This window comes from Chiloscyllium plagiosum, chromosome 6 (assembly GCF_004010195.1).
Source record: "Chiloscyllium plagiosum isolate BGI_BamShark_2017 chromosome 6, ASM401019v2, whole genome shotgun sequence".
Lineage (NCBI taxonomy): Eukaryota > Metazoa > Chordata > Chondrichthyes > Orectolobiformes > Hemiscylliidae > Chiloscyllium > Chiloscyllium plagiosum.
The window spans coordinates 106,021,997-106,038,480 of NC_057715.1; the positions used below are offsets into that span (position 1 = coordinate 106,021,997).

The 16,484-nt window shown below is 41.8% G+C and overlaps 1 protein-coding gene across 1 annotated transcript in view; it reads right to left on the reverse strand.

Annotated features, from left to right (window-relative positions):
• The window catches only part of LOC122550912 (interleukin-5 receptor subunit alpha-like), a 67,647-nt gene that overhangs the window by 26,758 nt on the left and 24,405 nt on the right, over nucleotides 1-16,484 (reverse strand). Inside the window, exons 2-3 of the mRNA XM_043692342.1 lie at nucleotides 4,708-4,863; nucleotides 1,024-1,181 (exon numbers count right to left, since the gene is read on the reverse strand). Coding sequence (XP_043548277.1) covers nucleotides 1,024-1,181; nucleotides 4,708-4,795 — 246 coding nt within the window. The 5' untranslated portion in view covers nucleotides 4,796-4,863. The remainder of the gene's footprint in view (nucleotides 1-1,023; nucleotides 1,182-4,707; nucleotides 4,864-16,484) is intronic.

Below are 16,484 nucleotides of genomic sequence, written 5' to 3' on the forward strand. Positions count from 1 at the left end.
TATGAAACAAGGAAGGCCAATCATCCATTAAATCTATTACTGTTGAATGACAGTGGTTGTTGGGGGTTGGGAGGAGTTGCAGAAATGTAATGGAGCAAATCTGACAGTGTGGAGGCAGGATTATTACACCAGTCAGTGATTCCTGTCATCAGGATCTTGAGTGCCAGTGGCTTGACACCATGCAACCCACAGTGGGACAGAGGTTAAAATTGTGTGATCGATACCCTTGCTATTTAATGAAGCCCTTTTCCACTTAAACGGCACTTTCCATCCCTCATATCCGAACCTTAAAAATGGTGAAGGACCATTCAATCCCATTCTCTTTCCCATCATATTCAAGATTTTGAGCAAAACACATGGGCAAGACGTGAGGAAGAACATTGTTATGCAGTCATAATGGTCATATCTTGGAACCTCTACCTGAAAGTGGTGGAAGTGGAGAGGATGCAGGACTTAAGAAAACCCTTGGGGAAAGTAAATGTGATTGAGTGAGAGAGTGGAATTGACTGGATTTTTCCGCAGAATGTCAGCACAGAATTGATGGACCAAAGGGCCTTCTTTGTGTCGTAATGCCTCTGACTTTAACCGACATTATTCCCAAGAAAATAAATCCAATAGTTAGAATTCCTTCATCTATCAAGTTCAATTGTGGTTGCAGAGATAGAGAGGGGAAGAGAAATAAGTTACCATTTTTAATTGATTCTAACATTTAAATAGTATCTAACTTACCTGGTCAGAAATACTAAAACACAGCTCAGAAGGAAGCAGGGCTTGAACCTGAGCTGCCTAGCTCCAAGCGTGGGTCACTATCATTATGCCACAGGTGTTCACCTGATTGAATCATTTATAGTAGCTTTATAATTGTGACAATCAGTCTATTTTAAAGGGAAAGTAGGATCTTTCAGGGAAGTGGGGTAACCAGGTTTGCTATAATCTCATCAAATCCTTCAGTAAACAAAAGTTCTCAGATTGCAACAATTTGGGTTTAATTTTAAAGATAAAGAGAAAAGAAAAAACTCTTACTTCTTGCCAAGTTTGAGAATCAAAGTATTTGTACTCAAATGGATATTTAACGCGTGTAGAAGCCTTGATGATTTCACTGAGACCATCATTCCAAGAAATTGTCACTTCCCCAAGCTGCCTATCCACAATCGTCAGGTTGGTCGGAGGCTTAAGCTCGGCTGTTTAATGATAAATGAACAAAATTAAATAAGTAGAAGAGAAAGCTGTAAATATGTTCAGTTTAGTTCACATTCTAGCAGCCACTGAATGAAAACAAGATGTCCTCCTGGAGACTTAGCACAATTCTTCATCGTGACACAAAACAGAAAAGTCTATTTCAGCCCCCATTCAAACCTTTACTTCATAGAAACTTAGAAAATAGGAGCAGGGGTAGGCCATTCAGCCCTTCGGGTCTGCTCCGCAATTGGTTATGGTCACGGCTGATCATCCGACTCAGCAGCCTGTTCCCACTTTTCCCCCATATCTTTTGATCCTTTAGCCCCAAGTGTTATAGCCACCTCCTGCTTGAAATCATACAATACTCTGGCCTCTACAGTTTTCTGTCATAACAAATTCTACAGGCTCACCACTCTTTGGATGAAGACATTTCTCCTTAACTCAGGCTCCTTACTGGAATTCTGCAAACAGTGGAAAAATATCCCCCTCATTGAGAAGGATCCATTCATTGTTTGATCCACAATTGTGTCACTTGTTCAATACAAAAAAGTTAGGCCATAACCCTATAAGACAGAGGAGCAGAAAATAGGCCATTCGGCCATCGAGTCTGTTCTGCCATTCAATCATGGCTGCTTTCTTCCTGTGACCTTTGATTCCCGTGATAATTATAGTTACCTAAATTTACAATTTTCCTTCAACCCCATTAACCGTGCTTCAAATTCCATGCGAGAAATCAGTTTGCCCATAAATTAGTTCTGCCATTGAAGATCTATTACATCCTTCCGTATTTTGCAAGAACATACACTGGAGAAGAAAATATTTCTTATTTTAGCCTAAGTAGTTTAGGAATCAGTTTTGTGCCTATTTTCTTGACTCACTACAATATCTTCAATTCCTTTCCTGTAGCTCTTTTCCTATGCTAACCACTGGGGAAGCAATGGCTTAGTAATACCATTGCTAAACTATTAATTCAGTAAGAGTCTAGATTTACAGTGGTGCTGGAAAAGCACAGCAGGTCAGCCAGCATCCAAGGTGCAGGAAAATCGACATTTTGGGCAAAAAGCCATTCATCAGCTGACCTGCTGTGCTTTTCCAGCACCACTCTAATCTAGACACTGATTTCCAGCATCTGCAGTCCTCACTTTTGCCTATTAATCCAGCAACCCAGCTAATGTCCAGGATTCAAATCGAGCATGGCAGATGGTGAAATTTGAATACAATAAAAATCTGGAATTAAGAGTTTCATGATGATCATGAAGCTGCTGTTAATTGTCAGGAGAAAATCTGATCTGGTCCATTGATGCCCTTCAGGGAAGAAAACTGCCATCCTCACCTGATCTGGCTTATTTGTGACTCGAGACCCATAACAATGTCATTAACTCTTAACTGCCCTCAGGGCAATTATAGATGGGCAGTACACCCTACATATGATAATGTTGAATGAATGAATAAAAAATAATTTGAAAGTTAGGTGCAATTCTGAATTGCTACTTTTACCTTGGGTGTCACATCCCTGGATACAAAATAGAAACTTTCCTGACTACCTATAAACACCAAATGAACAGTTTTAGCGACCAGTCCGCTGAAACACTTAAATCTCTTCCCTGCTTTGTTACGACAAGTGCACACTAATATCTATTACAGTAATTGCACACTAGTCTATTGTACACTAATACTAATCTGCCAAATCTCATCATTCTACACTTGTTTGTGTCAAGATCCACCTACCATTTGTTTAGCTGGTGACCTTGGTAGTTCAGGTCCCCTTAGTTGACAGGCATAGGCTATGTATAACAACCAGTATTGCCCTACTTACAAACTTAAGCACCAGCATTGCTAATCTGTCCTCCAAGCCTTTGTTAAAATGGTAAATGGCAGGCACTTAACAACTAATCTGTGTGGGTCTCCATTCTAACAGCACCCTGATCAGCATCGATGTTTGTTCCTCTCTCTTCGGTCATTCATCCGCCCAAATGCATATCTTGCCATATACCTATTCTGAGAGAAAGTGAGGACTGCAGATGCTGGAGATCAGAGTTGAGAGTGTGGTGCTAGAAAAGCACAGCAGGTCAGGTAGCATCCGAGGAGCAGGAGAATCAATGTTTCGGGCCAAAGCCCTTCATCAATCCTGAAATGTCGATTCTCCTGCTCCTCGGATGCTGCCTGACCTGCTGTGCTTTTCCAGCACCACACTCTCAAGATATATCCATTCTGTACCATTCATATGAGCTATAATGTTAAATGGTAATCACAATCCTGGTAGATAATGTTAACTATGTCATCCTTTATTGTTGACCCTGCGATCATCATCAAGCTTCTGATTGTTACTCAAGTGTAAAATGAACTTTTGTGGTACTATGGTAGGGTCTCTGCCTCTAAGTCAGGGGGTATATGTTCAAGCATTACTTATGCTGGAGGTGTCAATGCCATCTTTGAGCAGGTTGATTTGGGGAAAAATGCATTTGCTCATACTTAATGCAGCCCTTAGAAACTGAAACTGAAACTTTCTAGTCAGATATTGTTTTATTCTAACTGTTGTTTATAAGCACCCTTTTCAATTGCTTCGCCCCTCATTGCATTGGATCACACATCTGTCATTTGAAGAATCATTCCTAGCTTCTTTTTATAAAGATTGTGTGACACATTTTCTACTTTCTAATTCAGTTCATGTTGCTCTATTCAACTAATCTCTGGAGAAAAGTAGCATCTTTTGCACTCATGGGACATTGTGGTCAATGTGACTATTTTTGAAGGGTCATTAAAGATTTATTCTCAACACAAGGACATAAATTATGAGCTAGTCTGGTTTTTGCTGTCTTTAGATGTGGCTGAGTGTAAGTCAGAACACTGAGGGTATTTCCTGTCTCTTCCAATGGTATCAAGGGGTGTCTTACATCAATCTGACAGAGTAGCATTTCCCAGTCACTGACAGATTGTGTGTCCAAAAAGACAGCATTCTCTTGAAATTACACAGAAGTATCAAAGTGTCTGTAGTGGGGTGTGAATCTATTGTCTTCTGATAGAGATTCAAGAGTGCAAGCATTGAACTGAGATGCAGAACATGGATGCAAATGAGGTGATTTGGAAATCTCCTCAGCCAAATTATTCTATTTTTCAGGGAGCATCACGACATTGTTTCTCTTAATGTTACTAAACATTTTGTCTATTCATTCCAGTGTTGCTAAACCATTCCACTCTGCCCTCTCTCATGTTCTTCTCTCTTAATTTAGACATCACTCTTCCTCTTTTTGGTGGCTAATAGTCAAAACGTAATGATTTAGCAATTCCACCATTTCTGCTGGGTGTCGGTTGTGGACATAGCACCCTCTTGATTTTACATGTCGCCCTTACCTTTAAGCCTTCTGGGGAAGGTGAGGGTAAAAATGCCATCCCTTTCTGGAGATGTTCGTAAGTATTACCTTGGAAAGGAAGGGTGTTAGGGAATATGGATGAGGGATTGAAAAGAAGGTGCTAAGAAGGAAATGGGATAAAAACAAGCTGCATAACTGGTATAAGTTTAACACTTACAAATGTTTTTTAGGACTTGCATGTCTGTGTTACTTAACACCACCGGGAAAACAAAGGAGATTGCAAGGCAACAGGCAAGTGGGGCCATAGTGTATAAACCTTCATCAGAAACACTACCAACTCTGAAAGAAGGTCAGATGCTGATCAAGAAATACCCTGAAAATAAACAACAACAAAAAATTGTATTACTAAATTAGAAAGAAAATTTTAAACATAATTTTGAAATAATGGATTACATTTTACTAAACTTTAACTCAGGGCTAGCAAGGAGGCAATTGCAGTAAGCTTTCATGCAAAGGATGACACCTCAGTCAATGTCAGTCTGGCTCCCAGCTCTAACTCAGATGTGAGAATGCCACAATATAACCATGCCGACCCAGTAAGCTGCCACAAAGCGAGAGTAGAGGAAACTTGTAACAGAACTGAAGTTGAAAATCACTGGTCTAGTTGTTCACAATGATCTTATGACAGTCTTCTGCAATGAGAAAGTCTGTTCCTATAACAGAATCACAAAACTGTTACAACACAGAAGGAGCCCAAAGTTACTGGACTGGCTCTCCAAATAAGCAGTACACCAAGGGCTACTTGTCTGTCTTTTCCCATTTTTCCCTTTTCAAATAATTATGTTTTGATTGAGTGTGCTTCCACTATGACCTTGGCCAGTGAATTCTAGATCTTATCCATTTGTGCTTTGGAGCTGGAGATTGTCTTTATCTCAGAATGGGACTATCATATTCCATTGGTTCCTGTCCAAGTACACTATGTTGACTCATGGCATCAGGAATAAGCCAGAATCAGATCAATACCAGCTGTACCATGCTACTGCTATTGCGCATCACACAGGACTTGTAGACATCCTGATGAAAACCCTGACTCTGTGCCATGGAATCACTCTCTCTAAAACAGATGGTCTACATATTTTATATGCCATAGACCAGATGAATTTTAGCAAAGGCAAGCCTGTGGTGCCAAGCTTTTACAAGTATAAATAAAAGCAGAATACCGTGGATACTGGAAAACAAAAATAAAAACAGAAATAGAAATGTTCCAGAAACTCAGTATCATCTGAGAGACAGAGTAAATATTTTGAGTCTGACTTTTAAAAAGTATCTATTCACTCATAGGGTTTGGCTGTCCCTGGCTGGATCAGTGTTTATTGCCCATTTCTAGTTGCCTTGAGAAGGTGTTGGTGAGTTGCCTTCTTGATCCACTGCAGTCCATGTATTGGAAGTGGGCCCACAATGCCACTGCTTAAAGGGAAGTTTGCAGGTGATGCTGTTCCATTGTATCTGCTGCCAATGTCCTTCTAGATGGATGTGGTTGTGGGTTTGAAACGTGCTGTCTGAGGAAGTCTTGGTGAGTTTCAGCAGTGCATCTTGCAAAAAGACAACAAATGCAGGCCCACACGGCAACACCCACAACCCACAAAATAAATGCACAAAACACTGATGCTACAGAGTGTCGGTAGTGGAGGGAGTGGAGGCTTGCGAATTTGGTACTAATCAAGTGGGCTGGATAGCACCAAGCTTTCTGAGTGTTGTTGGAACTGTACACATCCAGGCAAGTGGGGAGTATTCCATCACACATCTGACTCATCTTTAGAAAAAGTCATATCAGGCTCAAAATGCTAACTTTGTTTCTCTCTCCATGGGTCCTGCTAGACCTGCTGAGTTTCTCCAGAGGTTTCTGTTTTTATTTCTCCAAGTATTCTTCTCCTTTAATAATGGACCATAAATGGAATAAGAGTGGTGTACCTTCATAACATATCAAGAGGGGTAAAGGTTCTGTTCCTTGATAACGTACCACATTTGAATGGTGCATCTTAACATTATGATGCTCTTATTTGTGAAAGCTGAACTCCTTTCCCATTGGCACCACCCATCATGAGGATACCATAAGTTATCATCTGAGAATTATAAATAGTTGTCACATCCAGCAACTAACAATGATAACGATCTGGTGTGTGTGTGTGTATACACGTGTGTGTGTGTATGCGTGTGTGTATGTGTCCATGTGCTCATATGTGCGTGTGCGTATACGTGTGTGTGTGGATATATATGTGTGTGTGCATGTGTACGTGTGTGTGTGTGCATGTGTGCGTGTGTGTGTACGTGTGTGTGTGTACTTGTGTGGTGGTGGTGGTTGTGAAGTTACAGAATTAAAGAAGGCCTGAACAACATTAACAGGAGAAGACAATGAAAGCCTTGAGAAATGAACATAGTGAGGTTTGAAGGTCTGGGTGAGTTTCCAGCCACAGATGTTTTATCACACGTACTCCTAATGTGATCTTGAAAAGAAGCTGCATAAAAGCAAATGGTGGCTAACAGGAACCTCACTGCATTTCATCAGTTCGAAGCAAGAATAATTTTTATTGAGAGAGAAAAGATACTATCAGAATATTGACCATTGACTCTTTAATAAACTCATCCTATGCATTGAACTTACTCCTATCCATCATTCTGATGAAGGGCTTTTGTCCGAAATATCGATTTTCCTGCTCCTTGGATGCTGCCTGACCTGATGTGCTTTTCCAGCATCACTCTAACCTTGCCTCTAATCTCCAGCATCTGCAGTACTCACTTCCGCCTATCGATTGAGCAGCCTAAAAGGTTTAACCAGGTTGACCAATGAACCCGACAATAGAGGTAAATGAATGATTTTCTTCGTATGGAGAACAACTGTAAAGACTTACCATAGTTCTCATTGTAAAATAGAATTAACCGCGTATAGTTAGGAAACTTCAATATAGAAATCTGGGGATTTTGTTTTTTTTTAATACACTGCAAGTGGATATTGCGAGTGGACATTTATTGCCCATCTCTAATTGTCCAGAGAGCAATTAAGAGTCAGCCACTTTGTTGTGGTCTTGATGCCCTGCCTTTTCCTGTTAATATATTGAAGATTTTAATCAGATCACCCCTTAACCTCAAAATTCTAGAAAAAAGCGGCTTAATTTGTATAACTGCTTCTCATAACCTAACCCCTAAAATTGAGGTATTGTTCTTGCAAACCTATATTGTACTTCTTCAAAGGCCAATTTATCCTTCTTATGTTGTGGTGTCCAGATCTGCTCAGAGTATTCTGAATGAGATTTAACCAGGGTATCGTATAGGTGCAATTTAATTTATACTCCAGTTCCCTACTTATAAAGGGCAGCATTCCATTAGCTTTCTTGATTAGAAATTGAACCTGTGTTGTCGGTGTTTCGCTGCTCAGCTCGCACAGCATCAGTACACTTCCAAGGTCACCCTAAAGTGTGTAGTAGATAATGTGTGCTGGGACAGATTCTGACCTTGCTATTAGGGTCTGATTCTCCCAGTTCACAATGTTCTGAGGCACTCTGAGTCCAAAGAACAACACAAGCCTCCTGATATATCATTCCATAGAAATATTGAAAACTAAATGACCTGTGAGCTTCAGCATCCTGGGCATTGACTGTTTGCAAGTATAGAGTCATAGAGTCATACAGCACAGAAACAGACCCTTCGGTCCAACCCTGTCCATGTAGAACCTAATCCCAAACTAAGCTAGTCCCACTACCTGCTCTTGGCCCATATCATTCCAAATGTTTCCTATTCATGTATCCATCAAAATGTCTTTTAAATATTGTAATTGTACTCGCTTCCACCACTTCCTCAGGAAGTTCATTCCACACTCAAACCACCCTCTATTGTAAATAATTTGCCTCTTATGTCTTTTTAAAATCTCTCTCCTCTTATCTTAAAAATGTGTCCCCTTGCCTAGGAATTCCTCATCTTAGGGGAAAAAACAACGATCATCAACTCTCAATATACCCTTCATTATTTTATAAACTTCTATCAGATCAACTCTCAACCTCGTACACTCCAGTGAAAAAATGTTTGTGAATCTATTCCCGTGTTGATTTATAGATCAGCTTTTCCAGAAAAGCTCCTCGTTTCACTTTCTCTTTCATTAAGTAGATGAGAAAAAGACAAGAATCCCCAGGGGAAATACTATTTCCCAGATATTCCCTTCAATGGAAATTTCTAAACTCGAAAGATTTATGATTGCAACTTCTAAATGAGGCTGAGGAGATTTAAAGTTTCAAAAAAGCAAGAGAACAAATTGTAAATAAAATCAAGTCTCCTGGAGCCATGAAACTCTGCATGTAATGTTTAAAGCTGAAAATGTGTTGCTAGAAAAGCGCAGCAGGTCAGGCAGCATCCAAGGAGCAGGAGAATTGACGTTTCGGGCATGAGCCCTTCTTCAGGAACATTCCTGAAGAAGGGCTTATGCCCGAAACGTCGATTCTCCTGCTTCTTTGATGCTGCCTGACCTGCTGCGTTTTTCCAGCAACACATTTTTCACCTCTGATCTCCAGTCTCTGCAGTCCTCACTTTCTCCCTGTTGAAGGTATCAAACTCCTTTCCCTCCAAACTTGAGGGTGGAGCATAGAAATGTCAGAGGTGAGCTGGTAGACAGGCAGGAGGCTGGAAGAACACAGCAAGCCAGGCTTTCTGTGGTGAGCGGGTAGCAGAGGACGAGAGGGAGGAAAATGAGCAGGCAGGAAAGCAAAGGTATCTACAGGAAATTCAGAGCTAATTATAGATGACCAAACATCCAAGGTGTGAAGACTTAAATGGTCAGTCATTCCTCAAAGCCTCCAAGGAATTTTACATCTGGATATCTATGTCATTGTTTGGGATTGTGATGGTATAAATGGGACTGGAGTCATAGAGTCATCCAGCCGTACAGCATGGAAATAGACCCTTTGGTCCAACTTGTCCTTAATCATCATGTGTCTCAAGCTAAACTTGTCCCATTTGCCTGCATTTGACCCATATCCTTCTACACCTTTCCTATCCATGTACCTGACAAAATGTTTTTTAAATGTTGTAACTATACCTGCATCCATCACTTTCTCTGGCGGTTCATTCTCCACACGAACTACCCTCTATGTAAAAAAGTTGCCCCTCGTGTCTTCTTTAAATCGTTCTCCTCTCACCTTAAATATATGCCCTCTAGTTTTGAACTCTCCCAACCTGCGTGAAAAAACCTTTGCTATTTACCTTATCCATGCCCCTCATGATTTTATAAACCTCTAAACTTTCTATGCTTCAGTTAAAAAGGTGCCAGCCTGTTTAGCCTTTCCTAATAACTCAAACCCTTCCGTCCGTAACATCCTGGTAAATCTTATCTGCACCCTCTCCAATTTAAAAATACCCTTCCTATAGCGAGGCGACCAGATGTGTACACAGTACTCCAGAAGTGGCCTCACCAACATCATGTACAACTTCAACGTGACATCACAACTCTGATACTCAATGGTCTGAACAATGAAGGCAAGTGTGCCATATGCCTTCTTAACCACACTGTCTACACGTGAAATAAACTTCAAATAACTATGTGAAAGTGGGTACTGCAGATGCTGGGGATTAGAGTCAAGATTAGAGTGGTGCTGGAAAAGCACAGCAGGTCAGGCAGCATCTAAGGAGCAGGAAAATTCCTGATGAAGGTCTTTTGCCCGAAACATCGATTTTCCTGCTCCTCGGAGCTGACCTGTTGTGCTTTTCCAGCAACACTCTAATCTTGACTTCAAGGAACTGTGTGCCTACACCTCTAGATCACACTCACCAGGTCCATACCTGTATTGGTCCTGCCCTTGTTTGTTTTACTAAAGTGTAACCCTCACATTTACCCATGGACCTCGGGTGACTATCTATGTGGAATTTGGATGCCCTCCCCATGTCTGCATGGGTTTCCTCTGGGTGCTCCAGTTTTCTCCCACAGTCCAAAGATTAGGTGGATTGGCCATGCTAAATTGCCCACAGTGTGTAAGCAAGGTGGGCTAGCCATGGGAAATGAGGGGTTACAGGGATAGGCTTGGGTGTAGATCTGGGCAGGATGCTCTTCAGAGGATCAGTGTGGATTCAATGGGCCAAATGGCCTGCTTCCATACTGCAGGTATTCCATGATAATGTGTGATAATGTTCTCTGGAACAACTTGAGGTGCCATTAGTAGATTCACTGCCAATAATCCCTTTTTAGTGACATTGGTCGAAATTTCTGGAACCATGTTGGAAAGGATGCTCACATAAAGTCTTCAGTAGAAGGGAGGTTCAGTACAGCTGTTTTATTACATGACAATTAATACCGAGTTACAATACATTTGATACCTGAGATGAGCTCCTGTGTGTTGGTTAAGAGTATGCACACATTACCATTAGCTATATGGAAAAAGTGAGGACTGCAGATGCTAGAGAGTCAGAGTCAGAGTCAGAGTGTGTGGCGCTGGAAAAGCACAGCAGGTCAGGCAGCATCTGAAGAGCAGTAGAGTCGACGCTTTGGGCATAAGCCCTTCATCAGGAATGTCGGAGTGGGGTTGGATGTGGTGGGGGGAGTTGGTATTGGTGGGGAGGGGGGAGTGGTAGGTGGGGGAGAGATAAATAGGAAGAGGGGTGGGGCTGGAGGGAAGGGGGCTTGGAAGGCAAGAGGTAGAAGCAGGTTTAGCATGACAACAACAGACACATTAGAACTGTTTTAGAATAGTGGTTGGTTTCTCTCAGGAACAGTCCTTCTTAGCCTGCTGGATGGAGCTTATCTTGAGGAGTCAGTGAACCCTTTCAGGTACTCACTGTCTTATACAACACTGAGGAGAATGGAAAGTGATAAGGAGGGTCAACAGTGCCTGGATAGAGGGCTGGAATGGACAGGAATAAGGGAATGATCAGGACTTCGGCAGAGGGGAACAGATCTGAAAGTGATGGAGGTGTAAAGATTTATAGGAAGGGCTGCAATCCTGAACTTGTTCTATATTAATCAGCGTTGAAAGCTGAGTACATTGTGGGCAAACACCTTAAGTTCACATGCTGATGTAGCCCAGATTGGACCGTCAGAGGGGGCTCCCTCAGAACCATTTCTAATGACAGAATATTCCAGGTGGTCTCCCTTAAATCTTTGATGCCCCTTTGACACTCAGTAAATGGAGTATTCCAATATTCACTGCAATTGTGAAGATCTTTACCCATGGGAGGGGTCTCTCGGTTCCACGATCAGTCAATAAACACTAGCAATTCGGTCTGGCTCTGTAAGATTTCGCACTTTATTCAATCTCAGCCGAGCAGGTTATTCAGTAACACAGAGGCTAAACATTTCCATGTTCCTCGGAGAAACTGCACACATGGCTTAAAACAAAGACATTTTTATACTTTTCTTAAAGAGAGGTACAGGCCATAATCATAAAGCACATTCAAACAATTATCGATCAATTTTAATGAAATGATTTTCTTGACAGCAACTTAGCCCAATGATATTTCCTGGGAACCAACTTTATTTTCCAACATCCAAGTACTCTATTTCATGAACCTCGTCTCTACACCTGCACTTGAAGATCAGTTAGGGTGGCCAGTAGTGTCTTATCTAGTCGAGTTATTTCTTTGCTGTAAAGGAAGCATTGTCTGCTGTTCTCTGTAGAAACAGACTATGATTAAGTAAATTATGAAGCTTTATATTAGATTCCCTACAGTGTGGAAACAGGGTCTTTGGCCCAACCAGTCCACACCGACCCTCTCAATGTAACCCACCCAGACTCATTTCCCTTTGACTAATGCACGGGCAATTTAGCATGGCCAACCCACCTGACCTGCACATCTTTGGACTGTGGGAGGAAACCAAAGTACCCAGAGGAAACCCACACATACACGAGGACAATGTGCAAACTCCACATAGACAGTCGCCCGAGGCTGGAATCGAACCTGGGACCCTGGTGCTGTGAGGCAGCAGTGCCAACCACTAGGGTTAAAAGTTATTTTATGCAGCTTTAAGCAAAATTGTCAATTTGCAGCCTGGAAGCCATTTTGTCATGTTATTTGCAATAAGAAGCCATTTTATTGCTGTCTATGTACTAAATGGCCGTTCCTGACAACAATTAGTTACTTCAGTCTGTATTCAGATTTCAGATCCTCATCTCCCCCTTTTGGTCATTCCATGACCACACCATAGGATGGGAGGGCCTAGATTAGATCAGTCCAATCAAATGGCCGCTTGACACTACCATACGTCCTTCTCCTCTGAGGAGGAAGTAGGGGTAGGCAATCACACCTCCTCATCTTCATTCAGATGGAGAAGTAGCATTTTCTGGCGGAACTGATGTTGTCAACAGAAGTTATTAGCTTAGCAATAATATATTTAACAATAGCAATGCCAGCAAAGAAACAAACTAAAACAATACCACTATACATGGCCAAATTTATCAACGGTTGAACAATGAGCCAAAACTCCAATCCCCCCATTCCACACCTTCTGTCATTTGACTGACGAAGGTACAAATGGTATCTACATGCCTGGTAATATTCTCGATGAGGTCAGTAACCCCCATCATGGATTTGTCTTTAATGGACAAAGAACAAAGAAACTTTACAGCCCAGGAACAGGCCCTTCAGCCCTCCAAGCCTGAGCCAATCCAAATCTACTGTCTAAACCTGTCATGCTCCTCACCTACTCATGCCTCTGTCCAAACGCATCTTTAGTGAGGAGAAAGTAAGGTCTGCAGATGCTGGAGATCAGAGCTGAAAATGTGTTGCTGGAACAGCGCAGCAGGTCAGGCAGCATCCAGGGAACAGGAGAATCGACGTTTTGGGCATAAGCCCATCTTTAATGAGTCTACCGTGCCTGCCTCCACCACCTCTGCTGGCAATGTGTTCCTGATGCCCACCACCCTCTGTGTGAAGTAATTGCCACATGTACCTCCCCTTAGACTTTCCACCTCTCACCTTGAAAGCATGACCTCTCATTATTGAATCCTTCACCCTGGGAAAAAGCTTGTCTCTATTCACCCTGTCTTTACCCTTCAAGATTTTGTAAACCTCAATCAGGTCCCCCCTCAATCTCCTTTTTTCTAATGAAAGCAAACCTAACCTACTCAGCCTCTCTTCATAGCTAGCACCTTCCATACCAGGCAACATCCTCATAAACCTTCTCTGCACCCTCTCCAAACATCCACATCATTTTAATAATGTAGCGACCAGAACTGTACGCAGTATTCTAAATGCATCCGAATCAATGCCTTGTACAATTTTAACATGACTTGCCAGCTCTTATACTCAATACCCCGTCCAATGATGGCAAGCATACTATATGCCTTCTTGATCACTTTAACCACCTGTGCAGCAAGCTTCAGGGTACAATGGACCTGCACTCCCAGATCTCTCTGCCCATCAATTTTTCCCAAGGCTCTTCCGTCCATTGTATAATTTGCTCTAGAATTAGTCTTGCCTAAAGGTGTCACCTCACATTAACTATGGCGCAAACTCCACCCTCTTTGGCAAGTAAGTAGTCAAGGGCATATCGGTTTTGTTGGGACAATAGACGTTAATTCTGAAAGCATGTCCTTAACCCTTGTCTGCGAGACCACAAATAAGTTAATTTCGGTTTTTATGGCTAATAATTCCTGCAGATCCACCTAAGGAAAAGTATGGGCATTTGTGTCACAAATTCATTGACCTTGAACGATGTGTATCACTGAGCTGGTAATCTAGAATCCCAGGTTAATGTTCTGGAGAAATAAAAACTCCCAGAGATTTTGTGGATGCTAGAAATCAGAAACAAGTCCAGAAATTGCTGGAAAAATCAGAGGCAGAACTGTTCTGAGGAAGGGTCACTGGATGTTAACTCTGATTTCTCTCCACAGATGCTGCCAGACCTGCTGAGCTTTTCCAGCAATTTCTGTTTTGGTCATGCTCTGGTGATATAGTTTTAAATCCAACCATGGTCGATGATGAAATTTGAATTTCATGAAAAGTCTGGAAGTAAAAGCGAGTCTAATGACGGCCAGCAATGTCCATGTCCCACAAGCGAAGAAGCAAGAATTTCAAAACATAATGGGTTTTGTGGCATAGTGTGACATGAGGAGTGCACGTTTACATACAATCTCTGTTATATTACGCATGAATGCAGCAGTCACATTACCATCAACATAGGGAAGATTATAAATGGAAATTGGAACAATGTTGGCTTGACAACATCTGTTCAAAATATTACCATTCCCACTTACAGCACAAGCATCTGGCAAACAGAAATATAAGTATTTGGATATTGGCAGTGTGTTAAATATTAGTGACATGGACATTTACATTGTTCTAACAAAATAGCAGATACCGGTGAATTAAAAAATGTTTTCAAAGTTGACTCTGCTGAACAAACAACTCCCCTTGAGGGTAACTTTGTGTGGTATTTAAGAAACACAGGTTGTGAGGTAGTGTTTGTGTGTATGTGATATTATAGGATGGACGATAGTCAGTCAGTGGTCCTTTCATGCCTCTCCAACCTTTTAGTTCTAATTCTGAAAGTGAGCTTGAAAGCGTGGTGCTGGATAAGCACAGCAGATCAGGCAGCATCCAAGCAGCAGGAGAATAGATGTTTCGGGCATAAGCTCTTCATCAGGAATGAAAATGAGCTGTCAAGTAAGCTACCAATTTGCTGTCATTCATTTAGCCTCTTATGTACTTAGTACCATCAGACAATGTCAAAATAATCCTAGCTGCCCTCAACTTGTAACATGTAAGAGATGAGCTATAACTAGTGCAGAATTCTTCATGATTATGCAATGACAGAGGTATTAATTGTGCTGACAACTGAGGGTTTTTGCCCGAAACATCAATTTTCCAACTCCACAGATGCCTCCTGACCTGCTGTGCTTTTCCAGCACCACACTCTTAACTCTAACCTCCAGCATCTGCAGTACTCACTTTCTCCCTGTCAATTAGGGAAAGCAGGTGAAAGTGAGTCCAGCAGATGCTGGAGATTAGAGCCAAGAGTGTGGTGCTGGAAAATCACAGCAGGTCAGGCTCCTCGGATGCTGCCTAACCAATTATGGAAAGCACCCAATATTGCTTTCTAAGAAAGGAAACTTGCATTTACGTAACGCATTTCATGACAACAAGTGATTTACAATATCTTACAGATAATTAAGTACTTTTGAAACGTAGTCACTGTTTCAGTGTCAGAAGTCTGGCAGCCAATATTGGCACAGTGAGCTCAGTCAAGCAGATGTGAGGCAATGACCAGATGATCTGTTTCACTGGAATTGAGGAATAAATGCCTTCCAGAACTGGCAGTACTGACCTCCATTTCTTCTTACTGCTTCACATGGTCATTCACATCTACCTGAAAGTGTAGATGTCATTTAGTCATAAAAGCCTACAGCTCAGAGAAAAGCCTTTCAGCCTGATCCATTTGTACCAGTCAAAAACAACTACCTAAGTACTCTAATCCCGTTTTCCAGCACTTTATCCATAGCCTTATATGCCTTGGACAAAGTTAAAAAATCACACGACATCAGGTTATAGTCCAACAGGTTTACTTGGAAGTACTAGTTTTTGGAGTGCTTTTCCTTCATCAGGCAGGTAGTGGGGCAGGATCATAGGACACAGAATTTATAGTAAAAGATCATAGTGTCATACACTGCTGCAATATATTGAACAAACCTAGATTACTGTTAAGTCTTTCATCTTTTAATATGGGTTGCAGGTTTTCAAGAGTGTCTCTCTCTCACACACACACACACACGTCCTGTCACTCTGTCTCTTACCTGCACAGACACACACTCATATAAACATAGAACATAGAAGAATACAGCGCAGTACAGGCCCTTCGGCCCTCGATGTTGCGCCGATCCAAGCCCACCTAACCTACACTAGCCCACTATCCTCCATATGCCTATCCAATGCCCGCTTAAATGCCCATAATGAGGGAGAGTCCACCACTGCTACTGGCAGGGCATTCCATGAACTCACGACTCACTGAGTAAAGAACCTACC